Here is a 17,727-nt window from a genome sequence, read left to right on the forward strand (position 1 = left end):
TAACATAACATACGAAACTTTGCGCAAGATTTCATTTGCCGAATGGCAACAAAAAAAAAAGGTTTTCAAAATGTAGCTGGTGGAGGGAGTTTTTTTCTACTCACACTCGTAGCGAATGTTCTCAAACTTGGGGCTGTTGTCGTTCTGGTCCACGATGAGAATATTGAGCTGGCAGATGCCAATCAGCGGGTCGTTGGCCCGGTCGGTGGCCGTCACCGTCACCGCGTACTCCCGCTGGCGTTCGCGATCAAATTTGCGGGCCGTGACAATCGTCCCTACAGACAAAAGCGCAGCAGACGTGACGGGCACATCGGGAACCTTTGACACCGTAAAAAGCAAACCGAGGAAATCAAGGAATCACTTTTGATTGCATCCCGCTGCGGTGATGAAAACCTCGATTGATATTCCAAGCCGTAAAAACTTGTTGTCATGACACAGACGCAATTTATAAATAGTTTAAAAAGTTAAAATATACAGATAGAAATAAAAATCTGTGTTAGTAATTCAAATTCAGAATCTGAGGAATCTTTAACTCATTCACTGCCAACCCAGTTGAAATCTTTGACGTCTATAACCGTCAATGGCACGGAATGAGTTAAAATTGGTTCCATTTAGCATTTTTTTTCTACATTCAGAACGATGCTACGATCTGTTTTCAAAAGTCTACTGCGGGACGGTGGCGAACAAAGGTGCAAAGTCTAAAAGCCCACAGCCCTGCACCTGTGTCGGGGTGGATGCTGAAGGCGGGCACGGTGGAGTCTTTGTGCATGAAGCCGTACGTGACCTTGCCGTTGGAACCCTCGTCGGCGTCCGCCGCCTCAACCTGCAGCACAAAGGTCCCGGCCGGCTGGTTCTCCAGAACCCTCGTCTTCTCGCGGTACTGCTGGCACTGAGAGAAGGAGGGAGAGCAAACTAAGGCACAGCTGATTTGTTTATTTATCGCACAGGCACCCTTTTAACCGAGTGCTCGGACTTTTGACAAACTTGATGAGCAAAAGGCTGAGGAAGCAATGTATGAAAGTAGCATGTGAGCCTCATGTCAACTTGTTTCACTTTTTCCAATTTATCAACTCAAGTGTGCTGTCGACTCATCGGCGCTCCCTACTGACAGAAAGCGTCTGGCAGCGGGAAAGCGTCTCCGTGCCGCTCACATTTCCTTCCGAGTCCGTCGCGTCGCGGCGAGCGCTCGAGGCTGACACGGCTGTACGCGGCTTTAATTTGTATTTCTTGATTTCCCCCCACTGACTTCTCGCGGCAGTGGGCCTCCCCCCCCCCCCCCCTTCCTCCCTCCGCAGTGCGAGTGCATTTGCAGCACAGGGCTCCTCTGCCTGCAAGTGAGACTTTCAAAATGAATCTATTATACATAAGGTAGCATTTCTCTGCGCCAAGATGTTTGCGCCCCCACAAGCTGTTCCTGCTTTTCCAAGCCAAATTGCGTGAATTAATGAAGCTCGCTTAGAAAAGTACTTGATTCTATTTTCACCGCTAACTGTCATGTATCTGCACCAGCAGCCGTGTGTGTGCGTGTGTGTGCGTGCGCTTGATTTATGGGAAGTTCCACAGCAATTTCACGGAGCTGCTTAACGGCTCCATTGAGGTGGAAGTGCAGAAATGTGCGACTATTAATCGGATATTCTGAATACGCCATCCCTGGCGGAAAGGAGAGAGAAAGGTTTGCGTCGGATTGTATATTCTCATCATATTGTGATTCATTGTCACTGGTTCGCATTATTATGGGCTTGGAATTCAGGCAGGCAGATTTGGTGCAAATTTTAGTCACTTGTCGTTTGGTTAATCATAAGTGTATTTACGCACAAAAAGGTTTTAGGAATTTTTGCCCCAAATACCAAGTCTGCCATTTTGGTTGGTAGCTGGCATTTGCAAAAAGTGTTGTTTTTTTTTTTGGTCATCCCTTGTGGCCAAAATATAGCAGAAGAATTTAAAGCCTGAACCATAGAAATGAAGCAAAGTTAGTTCAGTAAAGTTTGCTCAGCAACTTGAATTTTGGTAGTTGTGATCATCCTAAATCGACCCATTGGGAAAAAAAAGATGTCTGACATTTTGTTTTTTCAGCATCGTTTCCCAGAACCCTTCAGAGAAAAATCTTTTTTCTCCTTTTTTGTTCCTTTTTTTAGTAAACTTTTTTTTCTTCTTTTTTTGGGAAACAAACCTTGGAAAAGATTGTTTGGAAAGTTGAGCTGGAAGAATGACAAAAGATGCAATAAACAAGCAAGAGCGCTTACTATCTGGCAGCCTTGCTCTCCTTTGCACTCGACATCATCTCGCCACGATAAGGCCGAGCGAGCGCGCTAGCGATTCCTCGCTAAATTTGCCGGCTCAGTTCCTGACCTCTGCGACACGGCTGGTTAGTTTTGCCGCTGGAGTGCACGTTGAGGGAGAGCGGAACCTCGTTGCGGCGCCGGCCGAGTTGGAGTGCTCGCCTCGCGTCAGAGGAGGACGCCGGTCACATGTTTTAACCAAACGTTTGAGCTGGAAGACAAGCTTGAAAGCTTCCCGACCTCAACTGGAGAATAGATTAGGTTTTTTTTTCTTTTTTTAAAGCCACTCCACCTTTTTTTCACTACGCCTTCAGACCTGAGTGGATGCACACAGCGAACAATCTGGAAAAATAATAATTCTGTATATTTGTGAGAATATGAATTCAAGTTTTGAGGTAAAAAATAAATTGTTTTGATTTTTTTGGGGTGGATTTTTCTACAAATGTCTCCAGAACATTATTCCTCAAATCAACAACTAAAACAAAATGATAAAAATTTGCATCATTTGGTGCTTCTGGTGAGACCGGCCCAAATTCTACCGTTGATTATGAAAGAAGTGATTCAATTTGAAATACTTTTGTCCGGCCAGAAACGATGTCTGTCTGCTCTTATTTTCCGTTATTTGTTTCAGAAGACAACGGATCCTTTGTCTCGAAAGATGTCTGAAAATACGTCCGGCAATGCGGGCGAATCAGCTTTGAAAACAGCTGGCAGGGAAAGAAGAACAGTAGAAATGCAAAACGAGACCCGTTAAAGTTTGGCTCGTTTGCACACGCTTGCGTGGGACGTCAAAGCTTTGAACGAGGGTCCGAGCGGCTAATCGCTCCTCCGGGGAGACCGATAACCACACGGCGGCTCCAAAGACAAGGAGCTTGAGCGGCAAAAGACGACTTATGCGGGATGGAGTAGGATGGCAGCGCTGTCGCCGTCGTCACGGTGATCAAGAGGGAGAGCGAGCCGCAAATGGCCTCCCGAAACCTTTTGCAAGGACCCTTGAGAGCGCTCGCAAGCTGCCCGTCGCTCGGCGCTACGTCACCTTCTCGAAGACGGGCTTGTTGTTGTTGACGTCGTCCACGCCGACCACCACCTGGGCGGTGGACGACAGGGCGCGAGGGCCGCCCGAGGCGTTGTCGTCCGTGGCCGTCACGTTGAGGACGTACTCCACGCCCTGGAGCTGAGGCGGAGGGCTGGAGCGCAGACGGATCAAACCTGGAGGACAAGCAAAAAAGGGGCGGAGCTTAGCGCAACGCCACCATCCTACGTTTATACCATTTCCACAGTGCTTGCTTACTACTTTTACCGATTTTATACAGTGAATTTTGGGATTATTCGAAAAGTGATGATTTTGGAGGCAAGCTTATTTGTCATTCAGATTGGTACAAACTGATTGACATATTACAATTCCCATTTGAAGATGTTCTTTTTCTGCCGTTGAGCATATGTTCTCTCAAATAAGCCCAAACCTGGAGGGAGTTACAACTCGTAAGATAAGCGGCATTAGCGGCGGCGGCGCGTCTTATGCAGATGATGCCGCCGCGTTCGGACATGACTCCAGCCGGCCGCCTTTGAACTGCAGCCAAATATTCATATCATAAATCAATAATAAGACTGGCAGATTGCTGGCGCGTAAGAGGAAGTCTATTAAGCTCGTAGATTGTCAGAAGCGTGACCCTCGGTTGGCACGCGCACTCGAGGAATCTGCATGCCGTCTATTTCCATTTCAACTTTGACCCTTCCGCCGCGCTGCCGTCTCGCTCTTCTAAGGCGGCTTCTTGGGTATTCCGACTGCGCCGGCTGCCGATTGTCAATTAAAATGAGGGAACGCTCCGGCGCCCGCCAGCACTCGGGTGCACTTTCCCACCCGGACACCTTCATTACAACGTTGCCACATCCTCATTATCCCCGCAGACTCGTGCATCATCGGATGGCGTCCGTTTCCAGGTTAGCTAATGGAGTTAGCCAATGACTCTGCCCTGCCGTTGGCTGGCAACCGCTTACAGGTGTGCCAGAAGTTAAAGGATGGATGGATGGATGGATGGATGGATGGATGGATGGATGGATGGATGGATGGATGGATGGATGGATGGATGGATGGATGGATGGATGGATGGATGGATGGATGGATGGATGGATGGATGGATGGATGGGTTGGGTGGATGGATGGATGGATGGATGGATGGATGGATGGATGGATGGATGGATGGATGGATGGATGGATGGATGGATGGATGGATGGATGGATGGATGGATGGGTTGGGTGGATGGATGGATGGATGGATGGATGGATGGATGGATGGATGGATGGATGGATGGATGGATGGATGGGTGGGTGGGTGGGTGGGTGGATGGATGGATGGATGGATGGATGGATTCAAGCCTTCAAGTAAATGCATCGAGAGAGTTTTCGACCGAGACAAAATGACGAGGGAGTTCCGACGTGGAATTTGAAGTCCTAATCGGAGATACGGCCGGGCCTATAGATCTCCGAAGCCCGCATCATACGTACATCTCACATATTGTACATCCACCACACCGCAGATGCGGCTCAGTGGGATAAAAAGAAGGCGCGCGCACACATGCACGCTCACACACACAAACATGTGCACACAGGCACTCAGGCTTAATGGATTGCGACACAAGGCCAGATAGATGCAAGTGGTTTGGGCCCCACTCAATGTGTACATCATATGTTTCGATTTAGCCGGAGATAGCCAAGACGCATTACGTATATGCCGAGAGAGACAAAGAGGGCCCCCTGAATGGACTGTGAAACTAAGAGCTGAAGACGTGAGCCGTGCACGCAGCGCCTAAGTGGATGCAAATGCTACACGGGAAAGGTTTTAGGATCTTCCAAGAACACAAAGGCACCAAGGTTCATGTCTCCTCTCATCTTCTCAGACCTTTGCGTGTCCTTGCCACCGCGCACGTCGACACTTGCGCGCACTCCCCGGCCGCTTCATTAGTGAATCTAAACTCAAAACAGTATCCGTGTCAAAGCAGGTTTAAAAAACATAAATAAAAGCCAGCGGTAGGTAGGGTGCTCGCTGGCCCATGTGAAATTGCGCTGGCTACAGACGCCATCGGAGTGCTCGACCGGGATCGCATCATATTTTGATCAACGGCGCTGATGCAAGCGGCAGCAATTGCAGGAGCGTGTGTTTCATTTCGATGACAAGGGACGACTGGACATTGAGCACATACGTATCCGTCCAAAAGACTGGGAGGAAGGAAGGAAGGAAGGAAGGAAGGAAGGAAGGAAGGAAGGAAGGAAGGAAGGAAGGAAGGAAGGAAGGAAGGAAGGAAGGAAGGAAGGAAGGAAGGAAGGAAACGAAGGAAGGAAGGAAGGAAGGAAGGAACCTTGAGAGGATGCGAATCAGAGGAAAGGCGACGGGGAGGAAGAGAAGCCAGAATAACAATACATTAGCCTGAGGGAAAGCGGGGCAAAGCCATGCGGGCGGGTGTTTTGCGTAAAGCTGAGATCAGATGCGGGTCAGCCGTCAAACCCAACAGAAGCTCAGGGCCAACTGCTAAAGGACGGAACAACAAGAAGAAAAAATCGAAGGAAGACAAGCCGACATTGTGACAACAAGCTTTCTATGCTGGCACTTTGATTTGAACACACACACACTCCACCTGAGTCGAGGCACTGGATCTAAGTGTGCACTCTGGAGTCGTTTGGTCTCAGTCTGCTGCCATTATCCAGTCATTTAGAGCCAGTTCAGGGTCAACTTGAGTCGTTCAGCTCACGGTCGCACTTCTCCGTTTTTTTCTCCGTTCACTGCTCAAGTTGATCTCGGTCGGTCCGAGCAAGCAAACGGCGCGCTTTCAAAGTCCCGCTCCGACAATCGTTGGAAATATCATCAAGTTGAAAGCGATTACGACCGCTCGAAAACGGTGCCGGACCATCATTTGCCAGCAACGGAAAAAGCCGGCCGGGAGAGTCCGGGTTGCGGGGCGGGAAAGCCAAAATGCAGTCGCGGATGGAGGCCAGCCAGCAGAGGATTTTGCTCCGGTTAAGACGAGAAGCGTCACGAGGACGTTTGAGGGACGACTCGCCGGCTCCAAAGCGGCAGGAGTCATTTGTTGAGCTATACAGCCCGTCCACTTTGATGTGCTCCAAATTCCCATTTAAACTTGGCTCATTTGCACTCTCGCAACACAATGTGGCAGGGCGAGCGGGGAAGACGCTTTATTGGCAGCCGCCGCCGCCTGCCCACCGCCCGTTTATTTAGCGCTTGTAATAGGAAAGCCTGATCATCATATTGACCGAGCCGTTGCCATCCTAATGGCCCCTTTAAATCTGCCACAAAGCCACTGTAGTATTTTTTGGGCTGACTTACAAGCAAATTAACACTTGCGATTGAAGATTGTGTGTTTATGTTTGCATGCAAAGCAATCAAGGTGTTCCATCACCATCAGCGGTAAAAGAGGACGGATCACGCGCGAGGGCGGAGTCCAATGTGCTCCACGTCAATTAGGAGATGATCAAAAAATCATTTTACAGAGCAAATAGTAAGCTCGTTGGCGGAGTGCGTGACGGACCTCGCTCGCGTGTCACCTTGCCTGTGTGCCTTCTTGTGTGTCTGCGACAACAGGCTGGCTGGCGCTCATTAAAAGAGTCAAAGGTCGCAACAAACGAACCGCAATGTTGATTATGCTCATTCAATGAACGTTAGCTTCTCCGGACACAACATTAGGTACACCTGCACTATAAAATGCCACCCAATATCGGAACTGATTTATTGAAAATTCTGTTTTTAAAGGAGTGGCATAAAAATGAATGAACATTTTCTTCAAGTAAGCCTGAAGTTTATTTATTCGTTTATTTATTTATGCATCTAGTCATTTATTCAATTAAGACAGATGTTTGTTGTTTTTATTTATTCATTTATTTATTTATTATATATTCATTCATATATTCATCTATTAATCTAATGACCTATTTATTTATGAGTCTTATTTATTTATTTATGAGTCTTATTTATTGATTGATTTGTCGATCCCGCCGCCCCGCTTCCCCGGCCCAAGCCTCCAAACGAGCCCCTTTGCTCGCCGACACGGCGCAATAAAATTCAGATGTCGTTTTGTCGTCTTTGTGAGAAAATATGCAAGGAAACGCTTGTCTGGCTGCACACTGCTGATTATTTCAAAGTCTGCGCGACGCAAGCTGTCAGAATTTCAACACGCCCAAGCGAGCGAGCGAGCGAGCTGGCGGAACGAAGCGTGGTGGTCCATCCTCGTCAGAAGAAGGCAAAACATTTCCTACCTTTTTGGCTGTCGATAACAAAGTTGCCCTCCTCGTTTCCCGAGGCGATGCGGTAGGTGATGCCGTCTCCGTCGGGATCCTTGGCCAGCACGGTCGCCACCAACGTGTTGGGCCCGGCGTCCTCCGACACGAACGTCCGGTAGCTGAAAGAGAAAAGGCACAACCATCCTTGACAAACTCAGATCTTTCTGCCTTGAGCCCTCATATCGTTTATTTATTTATTTTAAAATGTGTTCCCTTTTTATTGGGCCATGTGGCCGGCCGGCGGAAAGTCATTCAGTCAGGTTGAGCGTCAAAAGTTGGGTCATTCGGTCCACGTCTCGGGTCGCCCCCTCTCACTTTAGCATCATTTTTTTTATTTATTATTTATGGTTTGTGCCTTCTTGTTTTTGTTTTGTGTCGCCTACTTGTATGTCTCGTCACCGTGGGATGGAGGAAACGGAATTTCGGTTTCTTTGTGTGTCTTGAAAGCTGACTTTGACTTTTGACTTTGATTTCCCAGTCCAGATTGGGTCTGCAAGTAAAACTCTTCTTGGAATGCGTGCAACAAGCCTCGACAAACGTTAGAAGTGTTTTTTTCAGGCGTTTGACTATTTTCTGCTGCGCTATGTCAACAGGAGTGCTGTGAAGAAGATCGTTTGAAAGAACAAAGCTCGCAGTGGGCTAACGGCGCTTTCTCTACCTGGTTGGGTCTTTCTTATGCTGTTTGGCAAAAACACAAAAACTCCCACTTTGAGGTATTTATTTGGAAATAAATCAGTTCAATGTTAATAGTAATTGTACCCCCCCCTCCCGTTATCTCAGTCCGCCGAGTGTTTCTTGCTCGGAAAGAGCGCCGCCATTTTGAGGAGCCACGCTCAAGGTCCGCCAGGTTAATCCGACTCGACGGCGCAACGACCTCGCCTTTGACGTGAATAGAGTGCTATTTTAGCGAACGGACGCAAACTTCAATCAGGTCGGCTCCACGCGGCCCCGGCCGGCGCCGTTTTGGACCCTCGGCACGTCTCCAATTTGTTCTGATCGATGTTGCAATCAAATGAAAAGCACCTCGGACATACACCAGCACACACTAATTACTTTCTAACCTCCTTTTCTTTCCTGGTGTGCGCAACTTTGTTTTCTCCGCACGCCGCCTCAGCTCGCAGAAAAGAGAAGCCTCCCGCAGGCCCCGGAAATTAATTAGTGAATTTAATTATTGACTTGATTTGCTTTGTGGAATTGGAGGCCGGTGGTTAGGTGGCGACTGGCCTACAATTCTAAAAAAGGGAGGGGGGGGGCGTGGAAGCGGGGGGGGGGGGTGATTGCGCCATTCATCTGGACCACCTCCTCCCGCGAGTTCTCAAGCAACAGGCGTTGGATTGTTGGATTGCGAAATTCAAAGTCTCACTTGTTAGCGCCACGTGAGCTCACGGCAGTCCTTTTTTGCTTTTCAGAAGATAAGCTTGCCGCAAAACAAGGGAATTGTGCCTGCTGCCCTTCGGAATCCATAGTTCAACCCCCCACGGCGTGGAATGTTTCATATGCCACCAGGAAGCGGTTGAGAGGCGATTGATGTCAAGCGCGTTGCAATCAGCACATTTTTGCTTTCCTCGTGGAGCGATAATCCCTTAACTTGAAATTTCTCTTGTTAGTCAAAGAGAGCTGATGGATTTTGCCCTTGGTCCTAGCGACGCTGAAATCAAAAGTGAGCTTGCTTCCACGCGGGATAATTACTCCCAAAAGTGTGTTTGCTTCAAATTTGTTTGGACTCTAATGGGGATGCGAGGTGAAAAATGTCGAGTCGGCGTTTCGTTCGAAGCGCATTGACGCTAATTGTGTTTTTGCTTTGATACGTGGCGAGAATGCCGAGAATGTCGAAGATGCTTGAAATGGAGATGACTCGGGGATAAGGAAAAAAGATATTTTTGACAATGACGTCTCCTCGGAGACAAACCTTGCCCGCCGCATTGGTGACTTTTATCACAAAGGTGACATTTAGGAAGTGGAGAGGGATGCCCACCACCGCATCTTTTCTTTCTCCAACTTTGGATGAATGAAAAAAAATGATTTTGTTGCGGTGGGGGAGCGGTTGCCAAGGCAACAGCTGCAAATTGGCAAGCCACGCAGCGACGGCGGTCCGTCGTCGTCGGGTGGGAGGAAAGGAGCGACAGCTCAAAGCGGCGCCGTCGGCGAAGACGGACGCACGCTGACGCCTTTCGACTCCTTGCTGTCACCGACGCCAAAATACCAAAATAAATAAATAAATAGATAAATAAAAGGTCCATCATGACGCCTTGCCGGTAACACGCAGAAGCTCTTTTTATTGCTTTGCTTATTGCTTTTTGCTGTCTCTTTTCTGTCTGTGTGTCTGTCAACTCAAGTGCTAGCATGTGTTTTGTCTCATTTTTGTCCATTTTCAAGTTACTTGCTAGCAGATTGCTGCCGTTGTTATTTTTTAATCCCTATTTTATTAGTTTTTTTTTTTTTTTTTTGAAAATGCATCACTTTAGTTGGATTACTTTTTTAATGTATGGACTATTTTTATTTGCTTCGTTTTGCAGCGGTTAACTCATTCACACCCAATTAATATAGTTGACGTCTAGAACAGTCAATGGGACTGAATGAGTTAAAAAAATGACAAAACCCACAAGGTCTGAATTCCAACACAAAATGTTGTCACTGCTGCCTTACAAAACGTCGCAGTCCGGACAAGACCTTGCACGATATTCATACGCTAATTTGAGTCGAGATTGTGTTTTACTTATTTACAGTGATACCCAAATAAATAATCATAAATGAATCCCAAAAGCTCATGCATCAAAACCAAAGACATTTTCAAGTATTTGTTATTTTTGCATTTTTGGTTCCAGTAGATGATGTTTTTTTCCATTTTAATGATTTGATTAATTATTGTTAATCACGATAACCTTGGCGCACTCCCAAAAGCCACACTGGTGTTTTCGCTTTGTGTCGTCTGTGGCGGCCTCTCCGAGCGAGCGAGCGGCAGACAATGACGCTTGTCAGTCTGTCTGCCTGCCTGCCTGCCTGCCTGCCTGTCTGTCTGTCTGTCTGTCTGTCCGTCCATCCCCTCCCAAACTTCACACTAACAATTGCCGTTGATCTTGCTGTCTTTTGTTATTGCTTTTGGTCCTGTCCTGTCCGCCCGCGCTCGCTCTCTCTCTCGCTCTCTCTCTCGCTCTCTCTCTCGCTCTCTCTCTCGCCACATAGCAGCAGGTGTTAATTCCATTGTTGTGCTATATTGAGGCTGCGCATGATATTGAATTGTCCAGTGCCTTTATCTCTTTAATTCCAGCAGCTGCAGTGGCAGGTTGGATTCTACACACGGAGAAAGGGGACTCATTATTCGCCTGACATTCAATCAATAGAAGTACACAAAACACGTACGCGGACCCGCACCGGCACCAGCGGCCGCTATAGAAACAATGGATAAGATGCACGATGCATGAGTGTACTTGACAAGTACATCAATGGCGCCAGTCCATCACAATCTTCTCTGAGAGTGACGACAAGCACGGCGGGGCTTTCCGAGTGTGGGCACGGCCGACTGACCCGAGCTCACCGCTTGTGCCCGGCTCGTTGCCAGAAAATCATCCAATTAAGAAGAAGACGCCGGCGCCACCGGAGGGGGTGGGGCGATTGTGATGTCGGCACAGGGGTAGTGTGGCTCATTGCAGCTGCGCACAGATCCAAAACGGGAAGCAGCTGTGAGTGAGGGGCTGAGCCGCCAGCGGAGCTCGCCGCCTCTCACGCTCGCCCGTCAGTCGGTCAGTCAGTCACACGATACCATTTGTTTGCAAGCAGCTCAGCAAGTCGGGACTTGACTTTCCAGGTGGGAAATATCAAACCAACCGCGGACGTGGGGGATGATGCGTAGCGGTACTCACACGTGCTGCGAGAAGTCAGGCGGCTCGTCGTTGACGTTGGCCATGCGCACCCTCACGGTGGCCGTGCCGGTGCGAGCCACCTCGCCCTTGTCCACCGCCATCACCACAAACTCGTACAGGTGGTTGGGCCTCTCGTAGTCCAAAGGCCCGGCCGGGAAGATGGTGCCGTGTGGCGACACGGTGAAGTCGGGGCTCAGCGTGTAGTACGTCAGCTCCGCATTCTTCTCTGAATCGCAGTCGCTGGCAGAAACTGAGGACACAAAAAAGACACATCGTGAACAAAAACCAGCATTTTTTTTTTACATATTTTATATTTTTTACAGTGAAGAGAAAGAAAACGAGAAAAAAACAAACCAACTTTTATTAGTTTGCTGCTAACAGTGGCTGGTTGGCACACGCTAAGCTAACTGCTAAAACGGCCAAGTTCAGCTTCATATTTTACAGTGGAGAGAAAGAAAACAACGATAAAAAAAGCTCAAAACTTTTGTTCGTTTGCTGCTAACAGGCGTTGGCACATGCTAAGCTAACTGCTAAGTTCATAGTATTTTACAGTGGAGAGAAAGTTCCCTCTTGATGTAAATCAGGGGTCTCAAACTCCAGTCCTCGGGGGGGGCCCGATCAGTTCATCCTCGCGTTCTGCAGGAGCCGGATAATTTAATCAGGTGTGTTTAACGAGGGAAACTTAGAAAACATGTAGGAATGCGGCCTGGAGTTTGAGACCCCTGATGTAAATGGTCCAAACCAAGTACGACGTCCAATCAACTAATTGTCGACCAAAGCGTCGCTCGGGCGGCGAGCGAGGGAGCGAGCGAGGGAGCAAACGCGTTTGGATGGGACTCATTGGGAATCCATGCGGGTCGAGCGGCAAAGTGATTGCCTTGCGGAAAGGCCGCGCGCCACCGGGGACATGAGCAAGCATATTTTCCGCTAACGAGAACTTTTTTCGCTCGCCGTCAAACTCTCCATTCTCCAATTTATCTTACTTTGCATTTGAATAAACGGGACGTGACTGGCGCCGCTTTATTGCCGTCGAGGCTTCTGGCAGTCGGGGGGGAAAATCCAAATAAAAAATGCTTCAAATGGAGCGTCCTAGTAAATGATCAGACGCTTTTATTAAAGGCGGCTTTATGAAGTGGCATTCTCTTTTTCCATTTGTTTGATTCCGTAATTGCGCTGCTGCTGCACGGGGACACAACGCAAGTGACACCTTTTATGAGCCTCCGAATAATCATTTGCTTTACTTTTATTAAGTTATTTATTTGAAGGTGCCTGATTTAAAAAGAAAATCACAACCCGATGATTTACACAAATAGTCACCAAGTTTTCATCTTCCTCTAGATGTGCCTAGCTTCTATTTCTACTTGTATGACAATCACGACAAAAAGCGCAACAATTCTTTGTCGTCTTTTAAGGGACAAAAAGGCCGAAAATGCGGCAGAATGGGGGTTGTCAAGGTCGTTAGAAGTTTCAATTTGTGCTTTATTGATTATTGGATTTGACGTGATTAAGTTTGTTGATGAGCTTTTTTCTTACCGAGCCAGACACTCGACGCTAACCGGCGCAAAGACGCTCGTCCCATGTGAAGGGGAAAAAAAGTCAATTGTTCATTCATCAACGAGCTCCTGCTGCGCCCATTAGTCAGCATTGTGTGTGTGTGTGTGTGTGTGTGTGTTGTATTGCATAAAAGATGTTGTACTGATGGGGGACGCTGCAGGAGGCTCCAATCGCCATGGAAACCACATTTGTGCAAGAAGTTGCTTTTTCTTTGCCAAGACGTGACATGATGGAGGCTTATATATATATATATATAGATATGTATTTGTACTCCATTGTAACAAACTCCTCTCCCTCACCTCCACACACACGCACACACAAACACACCGGGGAGAAATTCCCCACCTCCCAAGGTACACCAGCCGAGATCACACTTTTTTTTGTTCTTAATTTATTTACGCCCGGCAGCTAGCATGAGAAGAAACAAGTATTCAAAAGTGTCATTTATTCAGCTCAAAACTTGAGTATGGGTAATAGCGGGCCCATGTATTTATGGCGCAGTCCAGGTAGAAATCCCCGGATTGAAGTTGTTGACATTTTTCACTTGAAGCGAGCGATTGTAGCGTTGCCCGCAGCACACCACCGTGGCTTTGGCTCTTTTGTGTGCTTGATGTCTGGTGCGTCACGCATGCGCTATCGTGCAGCGGAGCGCCCGGGAGCCTTTTTGGCTCCCGTAGAAAAGCAAACCTAAAAAGAAAAAAACAAAACACTCAAGCGCACTCTATCTGTCGAGTGTGCAAAGGCAGAAGCTGTGCGCGTCAAACATGGCAGGATAACAGTGGAGAGTGTTTTTGTTTCCTTTCTGCAAGGAACAAGTGTGGAACATAAGCAACAAAAAAGAAAGCTCTTTCTTCTTTTCAAGCAATCATCAAAATATCATTTTCCATCTTATAAATTTGCTCTTTGCCGGCCAGCCGGCACGCAAGCTGCTTGCCGACCGTCGCCGTGGCGACAAAGCTGGGCGGCCGCCAACGGCGCCGACAGTTGGCCCGGTCTTGGGCTTTGATCTTCTGTTCGGGCAAAATCATCCAAGACTCGCTCAGTAGCGCCCCCTCGCGGAGTTGGGGAAAGGCCATTTTGAAGAAGGTTGAGTTCCAATTTGCAAGAAGACAGTGCGTGGAAAACATATATGCCCCGCCCCTCTCTCTCTCTCTCTCTCTCTCTCTCACACACACGTACACACCTTGAAGGAGTGACGTGGCTGTCATGACGGTTTCGGGAACGCCGTCCTTGCTGTAGATGGACTGCAGGAATTCGGGAACGCAGTCGTTCTCGTCCATGATGATGACTCGCACCTGGGGACGAGGAAACCAGGACATGGTTTGATAATACTCCAAAGTGTGACGTAACAATCAAGAGTTACGCCATTTAAAGCTACCAAGAAGATGACTTCGGGGAACTCCACATGTGCGTGCGTGTGTCAAATGTGGTCATGAGGGACCATGTGTAGTAAACTACATTTTCTTCTTGCAGATGCACCAGCTTGCATCATTCTCACACACACACACACACACACACACACACACACACACACACACACACGCACACACACACACACACACACACACACACACACACACGCGCGTGCGCTGGTGTGTGTAAATAGCGCTGACATTAATTCCCGGTCGGTACGATGAAATTCTGTAATATCAGTAAATCCTTTTGTAAATATCAGTCGGAAAGATGGACAATAAAAAAAATCCCACCATGTCGAGTCCCTGAGGTGATTTGTGTGTTTGTGTGGATGCCACGGGTTTGCTGGCTGTTGTGTGCGTGCTCGCGTGTTCATGTGCAGGGAGCACGCAAAGACTCGTACATGGCGTGATTGCGTTAGCACGGAATTGAAACGAGAGGCTGGCGGAAATGAGCTGACCTGAGACACCAGGCTGCCGCCGCCGCCGCCACTGTCGCTGCCTCACACGTGGTCGCGCTCGGCCACAAACCACAAACCAATGTAGCTAGAATAACAGTCAGCAAGAAAAAGTATGCCTGTGTCAAGAAATAGTCCACGTGTAAGCAATATCTAACCACTGTACTGTAGCCTTCTGTCTTTCTGTCAAGACCCTAACACTCATTAACTCATCAACCAATCGTGGAACAAACTCTTCCATTGAGCAGCCGAATGTTTCGCTCGCTCGCTCGCTCACTCACACAAGTAATCCAACAACCAAGAGACGAACTACCGTCCAACTAATCAAGCTAGCTAACATAAACTTATTGACCAAGCATCTAGCAAATCAACCAGCTAAAGAGCTGACAAATCAATCTACCAAGCAACCAAATAACCAAGTCACCAACCAACCAAGTCACCAACCAACCAAGTCACCAACCAACCAACCAAGTCACCAACCAACCAACCAAGTCACCAACCAACCAACCAAGTCACCAACCAACCAACCAAGTCACCAACCAACCAAGTCACCAACCAACCAAGCAACCAACCAAGCAACCAACCAAGCAACCAACCAAGTCACCAACCAACCAACCAACCAACCAACCAACCAACCAACCAACCAACCAACCAACCAACCAACCAACCAAGTCACCAACCAACCAACCAAGCAACCAACCAACCAACCAACCAGCGATATGCCAACAAAGCATCTGAGGAACGGATGGGAAGTAAAGGATACCTCAGCGGCGCTGCTCATGCCGTCCTGACCCTCGCCGGCTCGCACCAGCAGCAGGTAGCGGTGCTGGTCGCTCTCGTAGTCGATGGGCCGGGTCAGGCTGATTTGGCCGTCCTCGGGCGAGATGGAGAAAAGGCTGCTGGGGTTGATGAGCAGGCTGTAGCTGATGGGCTTCTTCTGGAAGGAGACGGCCGTCGCCGCCAGGAACCTGCGCGCACCACAAAAAAAAAGAAGGGATGACATCCGATGTTGGCAAAAGAAGTCGCCGGCTAAATGTGGACTAGCCTAATTCCCTCATTTTAGACAGACAACCTTTATTTTTAACCACAAATTTATTTTGAAACCTCGGCTGCAACTGTAATTAAAAACTCTAACACTGGCTTGAAATCCCAATTTGAAACCCAAACGGTTAACGCAAGCGATAATGAGACCAAGCCGAGAATGCTTACTGTCACAGCAAACTTTGTGTGTACGTGTGTGTGTGTGTGTGTGCGCGCCAATAAACATGATCTAACACACCATAAAAGGGCGTCCTGCCTTTGTCGCGCAACCTTTTGTTTGTCGCTGTGTAAATCAATAGCGGCGATGCAGTAATCACTTTTGTGCTGCTTGTTAAAGCCGTCGAAGGCCACCACGGCGGCGGCGGAGTGGGAGCGCCCTTGTCACCCCGGGCAGGGAAAATCAAAGTCAACTCTTCACCAAACGCTTTATGGAATAGTTTGCCGTCCAACTTTTCCAGCCGCACAAGCTACGCCCGCATTTGGACAAAATGCCGAGTCAGCCTGAACAGCGAAAAAAAGCGGGTCGCGATTCCACCGCCGTCAACTTTATTGGGCGCGTACTCACGGCTGTCCCTCGGGCGTGTTCTCCGGAACGGTGACGGTGAAGGAGGCGTTGGTGAACTGCGGCGCTCTGGGCCCCGCCACCACCGACAGCACGGCGGGGACGCTGCGGGCGCCCAGTCGGTCGGCGGCCACCACCGTCAGCAGGTACTCGCGGTCGCGCTGCAGCGGCAACCCCGTGGTGCGCACCTGGCCGCTTTTGCGCTCCACCTCCAAACGCCCGTCCCCACCTGGACAAAAGGAAGAATGCTTCTCAACATCCAAGTCGAGTCTGTGAAGAATGGAACATCTGTTAATTAACCTGCCGTCACGTTTTGTCCCCAAAAGAAATCCGGCTGCACTTTGATTGATTTTCTGTGTGTACACGGAGCTGGTGGAAAAGAGTCACGTCCCCTCGGGGGACAATTAAGGTCTCTTCTTCTGCTCTTTGTATAAAAAGTCTCATTCTGCCGAGTCACGTTGAAGCTGCACGTGCGGCCGAAGCTTGCAACAAAGCCAGGCGTATAAGAAAAAGCGCCAGTCGGCGGCCAGTCGGCGGCCAGTCGGCGGCCAGTCGGCGGCCAGTCGGCGGCCAGTCGGCGGCCAGTCGGCGGCCAGTCGGCGGCCAGTCGGCGGCCAGTCGGCGGCCAGTCGGCGGCCAGTCGGCGGCCAGTCGGCAGCCAGTCGGCGGCCCGTCAACGTCCACTTGACGGACAGCTCGTCAACAACTCGCGCGGACTTTGACGGAGGAGGGTGTGAGGGAATTTCCAAGAAGCAAGCTGGAAGGAAAAAGGAAGGCTGTCTGGCCTCAGCCAAGCTTGAAACTCATCTAAATTTGAAACCTGAACACAATTTCAATCCCCCGTCGTGACTTACCGTCCGCCAGGAAGAACTCCACGTCGCCGTTGAGGCCCTCGTCGCCATCCTGCGCGTGCAGCTGGTAGACCAACGAGCCGGCGGCGGCGGCGGGCGACACCACAGCCAGGTACGGCTCCGGGACCATGCGCCACTCGGGAACGTTGTCGTTCACGTCCGTCACCGTTAGTTCCACTCGCACCGGGTACCAGTCCGGGCCTGCCCATCGGGAAACGCACTCGTATTATATTTTGTGTATGATACATAGTAAATAATAAAGTAAATAATAATAATAGATAATAATAAATAATAAAGTAATGTTTGTTTTTTTTTAATGAAAAATAAATACAAATCAATAAAGAGTAGACAACGTTTGGATCTTTTGAAAAGACGAAAAAATTGCTCAAGTCAAAAAATACATTTTTAAAAGGTTGAAGT

The 17,727-nt window shown here is 48.8% G+C and overlaps 1 protein-coding gene across 1 annotated transcript in view; it reads right to left on the bottom strand.

Annotated features, from left to right (window-relative positions):
- si:ch211-186j3.6 (neural-cadherin) overlaps positions 1–17,727 on the bottom strand; it is a 106,929-nt gene that overhangs the window by 58,960 nt on the left and 30,242 nt on the right. The window contains exons 2-10 of the mRNA XM_037246953.1: positions 17,311–17,508; positions 16,460–16,685; positions 15,617–15,821; positions 14,167–14,278; positions 11,430–11,679; positions 7,546–7,688; positions 3,316–3,488; positions 721–889; positions 105–275 (exon numbers count right to left, since the gene is read on the bottom strand). Of these exons, the coding sequence (XP_037102848.1) occupies positions 105–275; positions 721–889; positions 3,316–3,488; positions 7,546–7,688; positions 11,430–11,679; positions 14,167–14,278; positions 15,617–15,821; positions 16,460–16,685; positions 17,311–17,508 (1,647 nt within the window). The remainder of the gene's footprint in view (positions 1–104; positions 276–720; positions 890–3,315; positions 3,489–7,545; positions 7,689–11,429; positions 11,680–14,166; positions 14,279–15,616; positions 15,822–16,459; positions 16,686–17,310; positions 17,509–17,727) is intronic.

Source organism: Syngnathus acus, chromosome 3 (genome assembly GCF_901709675.1).
Source record: "Syngnathus acus chromosome 3, fSynAcu1.2, whole genome shotgun sequence".
NCBI classification, from domain to species: Eukaryota; Metazoa; Chordata; class Actinopteri; order Syngnathiformes; family Syngnathidae; genus Syngnathus; species Syngnathus acus.